Genomic DNA, 16,581 nt, shown 5'->3' on the forward strand with positions numbered 1-16,581 from the left:
CCAAACTCATTCAATGTAGCTTTGGCTCTTGAAGCTGCTCCCTGAATGTCTTTATAGGTCGTCATGGTCTTAACATTACATACAGTAACAATGCAATAATGAAATACCAATAAAGCTTTATGGGCCCAGTTATTTAAAACATTTTATTGCAGTTCCAAGAAAAAAATGGTGGGTACCATGAGGATGCTAAAGCAGAAAACATACGGAAAGCATTCCATCCAGTGAGGCCATGGCTCCCTCCAACCACCAGTATTCAGAGTCATGCACCATGTCTGATTTCATTTTTGCATAGGAATCACAATTGATGAGGGGCAATCTAGGCTAAATAAATGGATCTACTTTGAGAAAATCAGGATGGGCCTGATGGGAGCAGAAAGCCCCGAGAACAAAAGGTGCAGGCAGGTGCAAGCTGGGAGCCTTGTCTGCAGCAGCACTGAACCAGAACTCCCGCACCTACAGAACTGTGGAGCTTCCGGTCAGGTGGACAGCCTTGCCATGTTCTTGAAAGATGAAGCAACCACCTCAATAGTGTCAGCAAAATGGCAGAGGACAGTTCCCAAATCACTCACTATGATGATTCATCCTAAACCCGTACGCACGAAGCAGATACTCACAGGTGTGATAATGCAGAAAGATCGTTGAAGGCCCCTTCAGGCACGGCAGAAATGTCATTTCCATGTAGAGAACTAAAAGAAAATGAATCGTTGAAATGCTTTATTTCATGCATGTACGAAACAGTATTGTATTATAGGCATTTTAAGCCAGTATAAAATAAACACTTTATTTAATAGTCCTGTCACAAGTAAATGTCTCTCTGGGAAAGCAAAATGTGAGTTGCTCCCTCACACAGCATGCAGAAAATAAATTCCAGATTGAAATATTAGATGTAGAAATGCTAAAAAATTTAAAATAAATGAAAGAGAAGAATTCCTTCTCATAAACATTGAGTGGGGAACAGTATCAAACAGGCAATGAAACACCAAGAAACTATAATCAGAAGTTCATTAACTTGTTGGTAAGATCTAATATATCTGTATGAGACATGATTCTGTGTAAGGAATAGAAAGAGAAGTGTTTGCAATGCAGATACACAGGGAATGATTAGTTTCTTTATAGAAAGCCTACACACACAAGCTCAGGAGGCAGATGCACCAAGACAGCTATGTTAACTAAGACAAGAAAAATTACCCAGTAGAAAATGGTAAAATGAAATGATGAGGCTCATTAGAATATAATAGAATCAAAAAGATTCAATGAGCAACACATATTTAAACACTTTGGCACTTGGTAATGAAAATTAAACCTGTGGAAAATGTTTTGATATGTCATATGGACAAAAATACAAATGATAGTATTTGCAAGAGGCTTTGAAAATGTACTTAATTAATTGGGCACTAGAAAATTCAAATTTGTTAATTAATAAACTCTTCCCTGAGGAACAATCTGAATCAGACTTTTGGTATTCTCCCAACTGTACTTAACATCCCACCTTAGTCATTGCTGCAATGATAGCACACTCAAATCAATACACATATAGAATTCCAGTGTTGCAGTACTATAAGGAATAATTACGCATGTAGGTAAACTTAATCCAAATGCCAAGATTAAATCAGATATGGTTGTTCTTATCTACTGACTGTTCTGTACCAGTTAAACAGCTGAGTCATACCTATATACAATAGGACAGGAAAATTCCAGAGCATTTATTAAGTAACAACAGATGACAAATGATCCTACTTTTGGCTTTTAAAAGACACATGAATATTTATGATAGAATGTAAAAACAAATGTACCTATGAAACAGATCAGAGGATCATGTTAAATTGTTTAAATTGCTAGTTCTAGAGAAAGGTTATGGGATTGCAAATCGTATTTCATTTCATATCTTTTAATGTACATTTTATGGTTAAACATATTCATTTACTATACAATTCATAAATAAATTAAATGCCCTCCCCTTTCTGTAAAAATCCATTGTAATTGGATAAAACACCTGGTTAATATTAAATATTACCAACTAAATGATTATGGCAATAAGGACTATAAGTAAGGTTGTAACATCCAAACCAAGTAAGATATGATGTTCCTATTTCCAAATGTGTGTGCTAAATATTGATGTGCATATGCTAAAACAGCCATAGGCGAGGATAGCTGTGAAATATTCATAATGATGAACCCATCACTCAGATCTCGAAGAGATCTTTATGGACCATAAGACACTTACAGTAGCCGGAGAGATTTCAGGCCATCGAAGGTTCGAGGGGGAATACATCGCAGACGGTTGTAACTAAGAATTCTGAAAGCACACAAATGCCGCGTGGTTTAATTCTGGAATCCAGAAATGTCCCCCATCATTTATAAAATGAAACATGAAAGTACTGCAGAGCATCTTACAAATTCAGAATGCCTGCACATAATGTAGCAAGCAATCACTGTGTCATTTCCTTATTATGATATATTTATTCCCTCAGCCTACTAACACCCTCCTCTGTCCACACTGCTGATTTTGTGCCCCAACCAGCCACTCTCTGAAGTGTCTCCCCCTAGAAAACTACCTACATCCACCACCAATGTAAATCAGCCATTGCCTCTTTCGTAGAAGCCAGTATTTTCTGTACTATCGGCAACTGTTTGATTCCTGGGGCTGTATTTGTTTCTTCCCAAGAGAACTGACATTGTATGGTGGCAGAGACTGTCCTATTCTCCAACACCTCCGTCCAGCGTCTAAACACGCACGTGTCCTACAGCTTGGTCAATACTTAGTCCCACACTTTCACACTCACAGGGTCAGGAGCTGGCTCATGTTGCTGAAGCTCTGATTGGAAAGGGTACTTATTCTGTTGTTACTTAAATCTCTGAAAGAGAAGAGAGAGATGGACTCACTATGAACCTACCTGGAAAAAGTCATTCTGACAAGAACTCTGTTAGTTCCCAGTTCATGCAGTACAGTTTGCCCTCAGCTATTGCATGACAATAAACTTAAAAAAAAAACTTTAGGATTGCCCTCTGGGGTAAATTACAATAAAAATTATTTACAGTTATTCACACCCTGCTGTTGAAGTGCAGAGGTACCATATGATTTGCTTTAACCAGCAAGCGCTAGTTCAATGGTGGCTCAATGGCTGTTCAATGACACAAGTTCTTGCGTCAGATAAGAAGCCTCTTTGAGAAAAATCGTTTTCCCACATCCCTCTGCTCCATCCACTCAGGACTCCTGGTGTTCCAGAGAGCTTTCTTGGAGACAGGCGACTCACAATAGAAAGGGCTTACGGGTGACAAATGAAGCTTTGTGCATGATATCAGGCACACGCCTTTGGTCACTGTACTCAAATTCAGCAACTCAAAGAACTCCTGACGTCATTCAAACCTCTGATGGCTGCATCTCTGGCACGTAATAGAGGCACAGTAAATATTCGTTTAATGAACTGGTAATGAGAGATGACTAATTTTATCAATGCTAAATGGCTATTTGCAAGGACAGCATGTACTACAACACACAATTAATATACTACTACGTTAATATATATTTAACTATAAATAAAACCAGTATAAATTACATAGTTTTATGTAGCAAAATAAATGAATAAGTGCAAGATTCTGAAAAGCTGGGGATGATCTATTCCTCTCTTGAAATGTCAAAATAACAGGAACCTGGGCTTATAAAATGCTGAAAACACTGCAAACTTACACAAGTTTTACTGAAAAACTAAACCCAACATTTGAAAAATAAATGCATTCTAGAAGTTACTTGCCCAGACTTGTACAACAATCAGGGTAAAACCATCTCCGGGTTCCCAAATTCTCACTTTTTACTTCTAGCAGATTTCAAATAATCACACACAACCCCATCAAGTGGAATTCTGCTAGAGCAACCTTAGGAAATTGCTTCAGTTTAATGGTTTACTTAACAGAACAAACATATCTAATGAGTTCTTTCTGCTATCACAAAGAGAGAGAGAGAGAGAGAGAGAGAGAGAGAGAGAGAGAGAAAGGACAGCTTCTCATTCATTTGCTTACTTGCCATTTAAATAGAGGTTTTTTTATTTTCCCAAACTTTTCAGAGAAACAAAAACATGAAGATGACCAAGAGCTTTGTGACTGGTTTCAATGCATCCACATGACACTCAGATTTGACAGAATATCTGCTGTGTGGGCTTTCAGGATTCACTAATTAGCCCTAAACTCTGAATTTAAGCAATAATCTGTCACCTAAACTACCTATATTTTCTCTTAAATTAGTTAACTTTGAACTAATTACAGGATATATTTAATTAACAGCTATATTTTTTACTATTATTTTGGTGCTCTCCAAACTTCTATCAATTACCAACAAGGCTACACTAAAATGTGATATAACACGCACAAGATTTTACCCATGTTCACATATTATGCATGCAACCACATTTAAATCCTTTTTTTGTATTTGTAATTCACTGATGATTAAAATTGCTCCTAGTAATAAAAAGAGATGCAATTATAGGAGGATATCAAATTAAACAAAAATTTAATATTGTAAAAACATACTCAGAATGTCTGCAACTATGTCAAGCTTATTCAAGTAGTGTACAAATATTTATAAACTTTGCACAATAAATTTTAATACTAGAATTTCTTAACTTACTTAAACATTTATGCTTATAAAAAGTTCAAAATCAATCTATTAAATGAAAGACACTTCAATTATGTTACTAACCTTAAGCCTACACTTAAGAATAAATACATTGTTTTCCATGGCTTATCAAAAAAATAGCCCACTTCAATATCTGCAGAAAAAATGTGGTTTTACTGTGATTTTTAACTTTTTGATTACTTATATGTTATATGTTTTTGATTTAATGTCTATTTTAATAAAGACAAATTCTTCCCTAACACATTATGCCACCTGACATTCAATGAAGATACAGCTGGTAAGCCAGAACAGCGGTAAAGACAGGGTCACCTAACTTTGAAAGATTTATATGATCTAAAGGCCCACGAACCTTCTGCCCATTGCCATTTTCATGAAATATATTAAGTCAAAGGTTGCAAAACACTTGTATGTTACTCACATAAGTGTTAAATGTTTGTAGTTAGAGAGTTCCTTGGGAACCAATGTAATTTGATTTCCATCCAGATACCTAAAAACAAAGAAATGCTGTTATTACACAATAACAATGGTGTATTATAAAAGAAGTCAGTGACCTTTCATTTTTAAATGAAGCAAGGAATCACTTGGTAACTTGCTTTAAATGTCTTGCTCCCAGCTAATGCTGTTATGTAACAGAAGTAAAGAGAACATGAAAAACACAGTGGTCCACTCATAAAAATCTCCGGGAATCACTTAAGCTAAATTACAAAGCCATGGACACACTGGTGAGCTTCATGATTTAGCTAAGACATCAGGCAACCATCTGTCATTTACGTGTCAGCAAGAAGGTTCTTTCATCAAGCACTATTTTCAGCTGTACACCGGTTTGCTTATGTCTATGTGAAGACAACCTCACAGAATTTGTTAACTGGTAACAAAGTCTCACTGTTTGACCACAGCCATGGCTCAACAGGCTAATCCTCAATATTCAAGCACTGGCTTCCCATATGGGCACCAGTTCACATCCCGATTTGTTTACTTCCCATTCAGCTTCCTGCTTATGGCATGGGAAAGCAGCAGAGGATGGCCCAAGTCCTTGGGACCCTGCACCCACGTGTGAGCTACAAAAGAGATTTCTGGCTCCTGGCTTCAGATTGGCAAGGTTCTGTCCATTACGGCCATTTGGGGAGTGAGCCAGCCAAGGGAAGATCTTTCTCTCTGTCTCATTATCTCTGTAAATATGCCTTTCTAAAAAAAAAAAAAAACCATTAAATAAATCTTAGAAAAAAAGGCTTACTGTTGTGGTTAAAACCAATCAGTAGATTTCCTTCAAGTGCATCAGCACTTGATACATCTGATTCATTCAAGGACACATACAAGGATTGCAACACAACTTAATTTAAGGAGACAAAATAGGGGTGACGAAACTGAGGCATAGCCAGCTAAACCTCTGCCTGTTGGGTTGGCATCCCCTATGGAGGTCAGTCAGAGTCCCCACTGCTCCACTTTTGATCCATCTCTTCTGGGAAGCAGCATGTGGATGCTCAACTCCCCGAGTCCTTGAACCCATGTCGGAGACAAAGAAGAAATTCCTGGGCTCACTTCCAGCCGTTGTGGCCATTTGGGGAGTGAATCAGCGGATGGAAGTCCCTTGCTCCCCACCTCCCATAGTCTCCCCATCTCTCTGTAACTCTGCTTGCTTAAATCAATCCATCGAGCAATCAAGGAAGCAAGCAAGCTTCTTCACCACTGCAAATCTACTTGGTGGTAATTTTAGGAGGCTTTATGGAACATCATATCATTTCTCAGGACACAAATACAGAGAAAATATATTTTCAAAAATAATACTGAAATAACCACTTGTAAATAAATTCTCCTTTTTAAAAAACTATATTTGGAAGAATAACAGAAGAACAGACAAGCTTTGGGCAATCTGTCACGACACAAAAAATAAATGAAGGTTGTATTCATGACGTCATCATTTCTCTCTCCAAGGTTGTTTCTCCCCAGAACACAGATGCTGAAGGGTAAAAAATGCCTTTTAGCAACCCTAGCCATCTGGCTACAGATATGCCTGCAGCCAGTTCTGTTACGTTAAACATGTGGCCCTTTCTGCTTAAGTTTTGTGGCTAGGCTCAAAATTCCAGCTTGAAGTTTGTATTTTTGCTGGATACAAAGAAAAAAGCTCAGAAGCCTTGTCACATAATTCATATATAATATTTCAAAATGAAAACTTATATAAACAGCATAAGATGCCAAAATATGCAATAAACATTTGATTGAGAATCTGGCCTGTTACAAATTTGCATTCTTGCTTCTCCATTTCTTCTCTGCAGCTACCACCAGGGGCACACCACTAGAGGGAAGCATCATTCCACCTGCTTCTAGCCCTTTCCCTCTATTCAGCAACATCACGGCAAACAGCATAAAGACATAAGCTATGAATGCTCGCACATAAGAGAATTTAAGGAACTCTGATGTGGAACTGATTGAGAATAACAGGCATCATTTTTCAACCTCATCCACAAAGTACAAAGTTATTTTTTTTGAATTCTTTAATAAGATGATACCCATATGAAATGTTTTTAAAACATGCATGTTACAGGTGAGAAGGATATTGAAGATTAAGGTAAGGGTCTCAGATGAAGCTCTTTGAGAGTCAAAGTTCAAACATGAAATAGATAGGTAAACACTTATTTAGGAAAAATACTATTTTTCAATAATTTGTAGTGAAATAGCCTGAAAATGCTACTATCAATGAACCCTCATGTATCTAACAGCTCAACTCAAAACAGCTAAATATGCAATCAACCCAGGAATCTATCAACAAATGACTCAATAAAGAACCTTGGTGTGTGCATTCACAATGGAACTCAGTGGTAAAAAATGAAAGCCAGTTGTTCGCAACAAAGTGCATGTAACTGGAAGCCACTGTGCATAGTGAACTCAGCCAGCCCCACAAAGAGAACGATGGTGTTTTCCCTGCTTGTGATAACCAATACACAGAGTACAAAAGCTGTAATGTAAAACATCCAAACGGACACTCTGAGATTTGACTGTTGTTTATTTCCCTTGTCTACACTCTTGAGGAACAGTGCGTTTGCCATTTACAATGTGTTACTCAAGTGTGTGATGATAAACTGAACTGAAAAAGATGCATCATGAAAACTGAAAATAAGGAAAGAAGGAGGAGGGGGACAGGTGGGAGGGTGGTACGGTAGGGCCTTCAACTTGTAACCCTGAAATATGTAAAAGTTGTTCATTTTATATAATTCTTCAACAGTAGGAAAAAATGCAACTGTCAGGAGACATGTATAGATAAGATAGTGAGGAAATGCATCAGGTGGGATGAGGCAGGGGCTGATGAGACTATAACCAGAGCTGTAGTATTAATCTGCTGGCTTCCTCCCTGGATAGCACTACCTACAGAATACTCCGCATGAACCCCATAGCCACCGGGCCTTCCAACGTGGGGCGTGGGAGCCCACATGATACTCTGAACGGAAGAAACACTTAAACAGGAGTTAACTATTTAGTTACATGAACTTATGAATCAATACTAGGGAAAAAACTGGTAGTAGAAAATGAAATATTTTACAGTAACTCAAATCTGAGATATTCTATGTAAAATTAATACAACTGTGCTTTCTTTCTCTAACTGCTCCACTTAGGATCAAAATAAAATCCATAGAATTGTACTTGATTTGAATGTAAGTGCTGTGGAAACTGAAGTGACATCTTTCGGAACCTCATGAGCTATGTGGTTGCATCCTGCCAAAGTTTATCAAAGCCGCTCACATGGAATACCAGCATCCATCTGCATGAATTATAGCATACATCTACATGAATTATGCTTGGATTCAAATCACTATCGATCCATGGTACCATATAAACAACCAATAAATGGAGGCAAAATGGCTCAATTGGGTTCCTGTCAAGTGTTTGCATGCTCTGTGTTAGCCTAGAGATAAAAGAGGGTGATGAATGGGGCCTGACTGTGTCATGACTCAAGCAGCTTGTTTTCTGATTTATTGCATTCTGAGGTTTAGCATAAGGCAGTCAAGGGAGTGTGGGAAATACTGATGGTTTACATAGGTGGACACCGGCCATGTAATTTGCAGTCGAATGTCAGTTTTGAAATTACCAAGGATAATTAATGCCGCACCTTTTAGAACCTAAAGGATACTGACTCAAGTCCAAAAATAAGCAGTATCTCTCTTTAATAACAAAGGTATGCCAATTGCTTCCACATTCAAGACAAATGGAGCCTGCATTGTCGTGCAGATTAACAACAGTAAACTTTATGGTATGTGCTAAATACTGTAAATAATTTTTAATTGTAAATCCACATTAATTGTCAAGGAAAGGGATAGATATATTGTTACTTACAACTCTGTGACATCTCTCGGAATGCCTTTTGGCAGGATCTTTAAGCCCTTGTTGCTACATCGAACTACGGTATCCAGGCAGGTACATTCAGTAGGACAGCGATAAAGCGGGGAACAACTGTTATCATCATTTCCTGAATTTCCAGAAAAAATAGAGAAAGAAACCATTTTTTGTGTGTTTTCAAATATGCTAGCAAGGATTTTAGGGCTTGCAAAATGATTTTACATATACAAGAGGCTAGAGTCACCTAGTCACTAATGTAGAGCAGTGAGTATTTACAATCTGACATCAGACATTGTATACCACTGTCTTCAGACTGCAGGGGGTAGAATGCCAGAAAATACTTTAAAACTTATATTACTGTGTTATCAACACAATCTTTGTCTGTTTAGTTATTTACACAATATATGTTTTTCATTAGGAAGACACCTAAACACAATTTTGGGATGTAAAGAGATGTAGTGGGACAGATTAACACAAAATGTTGAGCAAAAATTGCACAGGCCCCTCATTTTAACATACAGAGCTCAAAATTGGTCTCCATTCTCTGAAAATAACAGAACTTACTCTACATACATGATAGGGCTATTACGAGAATTTAAGGCAATGATAATGGAGAGAGCATTACTATGTGAAAACTATTGTTTGTCAGATTTACTAGAACATCTGTTTTATACATCAATTGCTTTCCTCATTTGAAAGTGGTAGTAACTAAAAGACATGTCTAGAAAACAAAGAAAAGTTAAAAAGAGGCTATGTAGTCAGTACTACCTCATGGGAAAATCTAACACACCCAGAAACAGGCATTATACAGTGTCAAGTGTAAAAAGTCAGTCTAAGAAATCAAGTATCCTATGTCAAAGGAAAAGAAAATGAGGAAAGCAAAACAAACTGTAAACAATTCACTGTGAAGATGTGCTCACATTCACCTCCACACGAAGGCGCCACAGCAGTCACGTGATGACAGAAAGGCATGGATGTGCTGCTGCGTGTCTCTTACCATCATCACAAGTGAAGTCCTGAATGGCCACGTCTTGGATGGGGATTTCTTTGAGGAAGTATGGTTTTTGGCAGCGAGGATTCCCTGTGACAATTCTTTTTCTCCGGAGCCACTCTCCCAGCCACGCCAGGTAGCAGTTACAGTTAAAAGGATTGGCCAAGAGGTTTCTAAGTGTCACAAGCAAACACAGGGTAGTTCAGTGTTTGGCTTTCGGACTCTTCGAGATCCCAGGTTACTATCTTTAGACACCATTTCTGTCCGAGTGATTCCTAGATTTTTTTTTGAACCCCCAAGCCCTTACTTACACCTCCATTTTGCTAAAACATGTGTATTAAGCAAAAACAATAGCAACATTTTCACTTCAGAGAATTGTTGAAATAATTATATGCAAAAATTAAGTGAAGGCAAAAATTTAGGGCTTACGCAATGAATCCAGATAGGCATTTCATTTAGAAATAAATTTGTCAGAAATCTCACTTGCTGTCAAACTTCTCTGCACTGATAATGCAGTAATTTAATATAAAGATGAAGGCTGATTACCTTGTATTATTGAGTTTAACCTGACAACAGCTATTTCATTAATTTGTCATCTCAAGATTTCCATCTCTTATTTGCTCCAGAGAATAGGTTCCCCATCTCAACTGACAGCTGAGTTGATTAAATGCCAGTTATAAAAATGAATTTACTCCTACAAATCTCAATACTTTTGGCATCTTACCACTTCAGCATAAACCTATTGACAACCCCATTATTTATAAACATGCCATCTTTAATATGCACAAATTAGTCACTCAATGTAAAATGTCACATTTTATGTGGAAAGAGGATTAAGTACTTTACTGATGGATGAATGGCTCCCTTATAATGTTTCTTCACTGACTTGAGCTATGTTAAACATGATTTTTATTCCCTCTAACTGTCGTTACTCCCTTCTCTTGACTTATACTAGTACGTTCGGATGTTACCGTCACCAAAAAATCATGTTCATAAGATGAATAATTTCCAACATTGCCTTTTAGATACTGACGCACAGGAGACCTGAACTATCTTTGTCGATAAACCTACAAACAGTCTGTTTTCCAACTGTCTACATAAAATATCCTCTTGGACAGGCTCAATCTGTTTCTTCAATATTTTCCTAATATCACAGTAAATGCCCTCCAGTGCACAGCTTTTATTGTTGCTCCGGTCATTTTTACGTATCTCCTGTCACTGTGAATGATCCTTCTGAGCATAGTTTGCTGGCAATAACCCTATTAATTCTGCTTTTATGATACTCACACCAAAAAGACTTCAATGTGAAAATCCTGGGGAAAAAAATCTATATTTCATGTGTGGTACCACCAAGTGATGACAGTTTTAAAATTGAGAAATTAAGCTATATTATTTGACTGCATTACCATAAAAATAACTAAAAATCACTGATTTTTTGCTAAGATTTCATGATAGTAGTTAATACTTTGAGCAAAATTAAAGGATATAGCATGAACAAATTTTTTTTTCAAAATATCTAAATCTCTGATCATATTTTTATGAAATGGCAAAAACTGAATTAAAATAGTATTGAAAAGCATTGCAAAGACAATACATTGGCTCAAGTAAGGCATAAATAAAGATTATATAATCTTTATACTTACAGAGTCGATAAAGAATGCAGGGTATCAAATGCCCCTGGTGCAATTGTAGTGATTTGATTATCATATAAAGAAAGCAAACGCACAGAACCGAGTCCTATAAAACTGTCATTTCCAACACAGCTTATTCGGTTGCTTCTCAGCATCCTAAGAAAAGAAACAAGATGCTGTTATGGAAATAAAACATCCACCAATCAATTCCGCCTTCTTTAGGATCAAAATAATTAATCCCTCTTTGCAACTATATAGAACTCATTGCTCTTTTTCTGTAATGTCCTCTTGTCACTAGGAAATTGGTGTGGATATATACTGAGAACATTCTGTAAGAACAAAACGCACAGAGTCAAAGGTTGACTCAGTTACAAAAGGCATGATGAACATCCACATGGATTTACGACTTGATGGCGGTACAGAAGGTTTTCTTTGGATGCTACGTATATTTGTGTGATTACATAATGATGTAGCTCACCTACAGTTTCCGGTCTTTGAAGCCTGAGCTTTGTGGATGCAGAGTAGTGTGGCATTTGATGTTGAAAAGCAAGGATGCAGAAAAGAATCAAGGGTCACCGCAGACAGGGAGCTCAGTTCATCTTAGGGACTTAGACACGGAGTCAATGTGAAAAGGAGTGACGAGACCTGAATTTGACTGAGTACCCACAAGGCTTGCACAATGTATTTTATTTAGACAAACTAGTTCACTATTCTAAGTTATAATTTCAAAAGAAAGAACAGACACAAATTTCCAGCTGACTACCCCAAAGGTGAAATCAGTTTACTTTGGAAAAATTCTGTTTTAAATCATCACTACCAACAGAGTCTAAAGTGTTCTCATTTCATCGCCACTGCTCAAATTTAGGCCCAATTTTCAATTTTTGCTCCTTATATGTGAAACATAGAAGTAGAACAAAGACTTCCCCGAAATCTCATTTAGAAATGAATAGTTGTTATAAATTTAATTCAAAGCTTCCTAATTTATTTCTTATTTTTACAAATATGGTTTGACTAACCTACAAGTAAAGACTTTGAGAGGCAAAATTAAATGAACAATAGTGTTTAAAATTATAGTTTGTCTTACTAGTAAATAGAAAAAAAATCTTAATTTTGCTGAGTCACATAAGCAGAAATGGTTGCTCCTTTACCAAGATAGTACTTTACGTTAGGAAAGAAATACTCAACAGAAAAAAATACTCCTATCAGCATTTCACTTTGCAATAAATATTAACATAAGTAATAAAGGGTGCTGGGTTTCAATTCTGGATTCGTGGACTCCTGGGAGGAGCTGAAGAAAACTTTGCTCTCTGTTGCTGGAAACATACACCCACAGGCACTCACTTTTGCTGCAGTCTCAAGGGTTTCATAACAGACTTTTCAAAATCAACCCATGAACTACTAAGTAACCTTCAAGCTCTAAGTGGCCAAGAAGTCTGGGAGGGCACAATAATTTGCTGTCAAAATCTTCTTAGTGGGTCTAGTGTTTTAGCCTAGCCACTAATGTCCTCGTCTTGCATGTGCCAGGATCCCATAAGGATGACAGTTCTAATCATGGCGGCCCTGCTTCCCAACCAGATCCCTGCTTGTGGCCTGGGAAAGCAGTTGAGGCCAGCCCAAAGCCTTGGGACCCTGCACCCTTGTGGAAGACCCGGAAGATTTGGATTGGTGCAGCTCCGGCCATTGCAACCACTTGGAGAGTGAATCAACAGATGGAAGATCTTCCTCTCTGTCTCTCCTCCTCTGCATATCTGACTTCCTAATGAAAATAAAATAAATCTTTTTTTAAAAATCCTCTTAATGCCTTGTTCAAGATAGCATGTGAAAGAACAGTGTTGTCCTGGCACATCTGCTCTAGAACTCTGAATGTCCTGAGGATGGTTCTCAACTGCTCTAGTATGCTTGTTGAACCACTGCTGGACTAAGCTTGTGGGTGCCTGTCCCAGGTACTAAAACGTAAGTGGCACGAAAGTTTCCCTGGAAAGATATGGAAGGAAAAAGTATGGTGTAGAGAATTCTTAGGGAGAGGCCCTTGAGTACAATTAGTGAAAAGAAATGTGTTTTATGATAACAACCTAGGGGTAGTGTTAACACGGAATTGTGTCTCCCTTAAATTCACACACTGACACTCCAATGCCAAGTGTACTGTATTAGGAGGGAAGGCTTTTGGTGGAGTGATGGAGGCTAGGTGTGGTCACAGAGGGCGGCCCCATTCTGATGGGGATGCTGTCTTCACAAACAAAGGCAGAGACACTGAAGAGATCCTCGAGTCTTTGCATGAGCTCTCAGAGGAGGAACGCAGGACTCAACAGAAGTCACCCGCTTAACACCTTGGTCATGAACTTCTAGCCTGTGGTATAGGATTCTGTCCTTTAAGCTGAGTGGCTTATGGCACCTTCTTTTTTTAAGATTCATTTAATTTATTATTTATTTATTTATTTTAGAAAGGCAGACATCCAGAGAGAAGGAGATAAAGATCCTCCCCTAGTGGCTGCAACTGCTGGGGCTGAGTCGATCCAAAAGCCAGGAGCCAGGAGCTTCTTCTGGATCTCCCATGCAATGGGTGCAGGGTCCCAAGGCTTTGTGCCATCCTTGACTGCTTTGCTAGTCCCCAGGCAGGGAGCCAGATGGGAAGTGGAGCAGCCGGAATAAAACTGGCACCAATATGGGATTCCAATGGATGCAAGGCAAGGATTTAGTCATTAGGCTATTGTACCAGGCCCTAGTGGTATGTTCTTATGTCAGTCAGAGTATACTAATACAGATGTGGTCACAGCCTGCTCCTTTGCTCCCATTAAGCAGCACCATCATGTCAATGCCAAGGTTCCAGTAGGAGGTACTGCCCCTTGACCACTCACCACTCACTATGAAGACAGGCATGTACTTTACGCAAGGTATGTGTGCTGCTTTTTGCTGAAAGAATTTAGGGAAAAGTTAGACGCAGTCACACAGTACATTCTCTCTCCATACTCCTCCTCAGTATCTCTACCATTAAAGAGCTGAGTGAATATTTGCATATCACATTGTTACATGTCAGTGCTTGAGAAGGGTCACGAGGTCTTCGCTTGGTCCTGCTGGGTGATTAGGTTCACAATGGCCATGAACACATTTGGACTCTTAGGTCAGGGTTGGCTTCAGATGGATTTGAACTTGGGATGCTATTCACGCTGCCACTGGCTGTAGGAATTCCTTTCTGCCACAGCATATGATAAACGGAAGGCAACAGATGCCCTCAACTACCAGCCTCTTGGTTGTATATTTTTCTCAGTGTTTAGGGGAGACAAGCAAACCAAACTTAGCCACATTGCAAGAGCAATTGTATCTCTTGTACATGTATCTTTCTTTAAATATGCCAGGGAATTCAGTTTGGTTTGTGTCTCTTCTAATATTGTGGTAACCATCTTGTCGAACATAATGCTATATTCTAGTAAAAACCAAAGTGCTTGTTGTGGTTGTTCTGTTCAACCCCTGCCTTCCTTGGCTAAGATCTCTCTTTTCCAGTCTCCCGTCCTTTGAACAGGCAGGTACAACTTGCAGCATTCTTTTTTAACAAGCCAGTGACAGTCCCTTCTGTGCTGAGATCTTAAATGGGCGGGCAAAGTGAACCCCGGACAAACTGGTAATGCTACTCTGTCATGGAGTAGAGTAGATGCCAAGAGGAGTATCCTGTGGAGGTGTTTGAACGAAGGAGAGAGGATGGCTGTTGTGAGGCAGAACAGGAAACCCAAACCTGTAAAAGCACTTGTACCTTCTTCTGGCGAGAGAGAAGTCAGGAGGACTGCTCCAGTCATTGCTAACAGTATACTGAAGATGGCTATCGTGGGCATTCACTAAAGGTGTGTCTGTGTGTGTGCACATGTGCGTGCGTGTGAGCATGCATTTTATGGGGAGTAAGAAATACTCTTCCTCTTCGCCCCCAGGATTACAACAAAGGATGAACTCCAACCTCTGGCAGAATGGCAATAGAAGGAAGAATACTTACAGTGTTTTGAGGCTTTCCAACCCCTTGAACATCTTGTGATGCACATTTTCCAGACGGTTACTGGTGAGGAGCATTTCATTGACACCAGACGCCCCTTCAAAGGCTCCCTCCTCAATATCTGTGATCTTATTGTTGCTGAAGTTGCTACAAATAAGTTGAAACAAGAATTTTTTAAACAGTTTCTTTTTAATACTGAGGGGATTGAAACATGTTCGTTCATTTCCTGTTGTTGAATGAACCTCCGCTCTCAGCTTCTAACCTCCCAGCACTGCCCAGGCTCTAAAAGCACAATTTCTCATTTACTCAAAGCAAAAGGACAACAATCAAGGAATTCCCAGGGCAAAAAAAAAAAAATCAGGCCCAAGAGTTCCATAAAACAATAGCCTGATCCATGGCAAAGTGAATTGCAACTGTTCTCTAGAATACAAAATCTATGGGTGGGCAGGTTTTAGCTTATGTAAAAGTTTATGTCCTCCACAAAATAAAATAAGAAGTTTTTCAATGCAATGTCCATGATTAAAACTGTCTAAATGAATGAATCAATAAAAGAAGACAGTGGAATAGAGAGAAGAATGGACTAAAATGTGCTAGCATTTAATTTTTTTTCTTTAAAAGTTATTGATTTGAAAGATGTAGAGAGCAAGAGAGAGCGACAGAGACACAGAGAGAAAATGAGATTGCTCTTCCATCCACTGATTTACTCCCCAAATGCATGCACTAGTTGGGACTGGGCAAAGCTGAAGCCAGGGCCCAGAATTCCCATCTCAGTTTCCTATGTTGGAGACTGGGACCAAGTACTTCAGCCATAATCTTACGTTTCTCAGCATTTGCACGAGCAGGAAGCTCCACTCAAACAGTGGCTTACCCCAACATACTACAGTGTCCTCCTCTTTCTTTTTTGAGGAGGCAGGCTTGGTAGGATGGAAAGACAGAGACAGAAAGGGGGAGAAGAAGGAGACGAGAAAGGAAACTCTGCTCTCGTTCACTTCCCAATAGCACAAGAGCTGGCACAGAGCCTAGT

The 16,581-nt window shown here is 38.7% G+C and overlaps 1 protein-coding gene across 1 annotated transcript in view; it reads right to left on the reverse strand.

Annotated features, from left to right (window-relative positions):
• SLIT2 (slit guidance ligand 2) overlaps positions 1-16,581 on the reverse strand; it is a 350,353-nt gene that overhangs the window by 69,618 nt on the left and 264,154 nt on the right. Inside the window, exons 18-25 of the mRNA XM_004579186.4 lie at positions 15,561-15,704; positions 11,594-11,737; positions 9,957-10,123; positions 8,957-9,089; positions 5,049-5,117; positions 2,784-2,855; positions 2,225-2,296; positions 615-686 (exon numbers count right to left, since the gene is read on the reverse strand). Coding sequence (XP_004579243.2) covers positions 615-686; positions 2,225-2,296; positions 2,784-2,855; positions 5,049-5,117; positions 8,957-9,089; positions 9,957-10,123; positions 11,594-11,737; positions 15,561-15,704 — 873 coding nt within the window. The remainder of the gene's footprint in view (positions 1-614; positions 687-2,224; positions 2,297-2,783; positions 2,856-5,048; positions 5,118-8,956; positions 9,090-9,956; positions 10,124-11,593; positions 11,738-15,560; positions 15,705-16,581) is intronic.

The sequence above is a fragment of the Ochotona princeps genome, chromosome 11 (genome assembly GCF_030435755.1).
Source record: "Ochotona princeps isolate mOchPri1 chromosome 11, mOchPri1.hap1, whole genome shotgun sequence".
NCBI lineage: Eukaryota > Metazoa > Chordata > Mammalia > Lagomorpha > Ochotonidae > Ochotona > Ochotona princeps.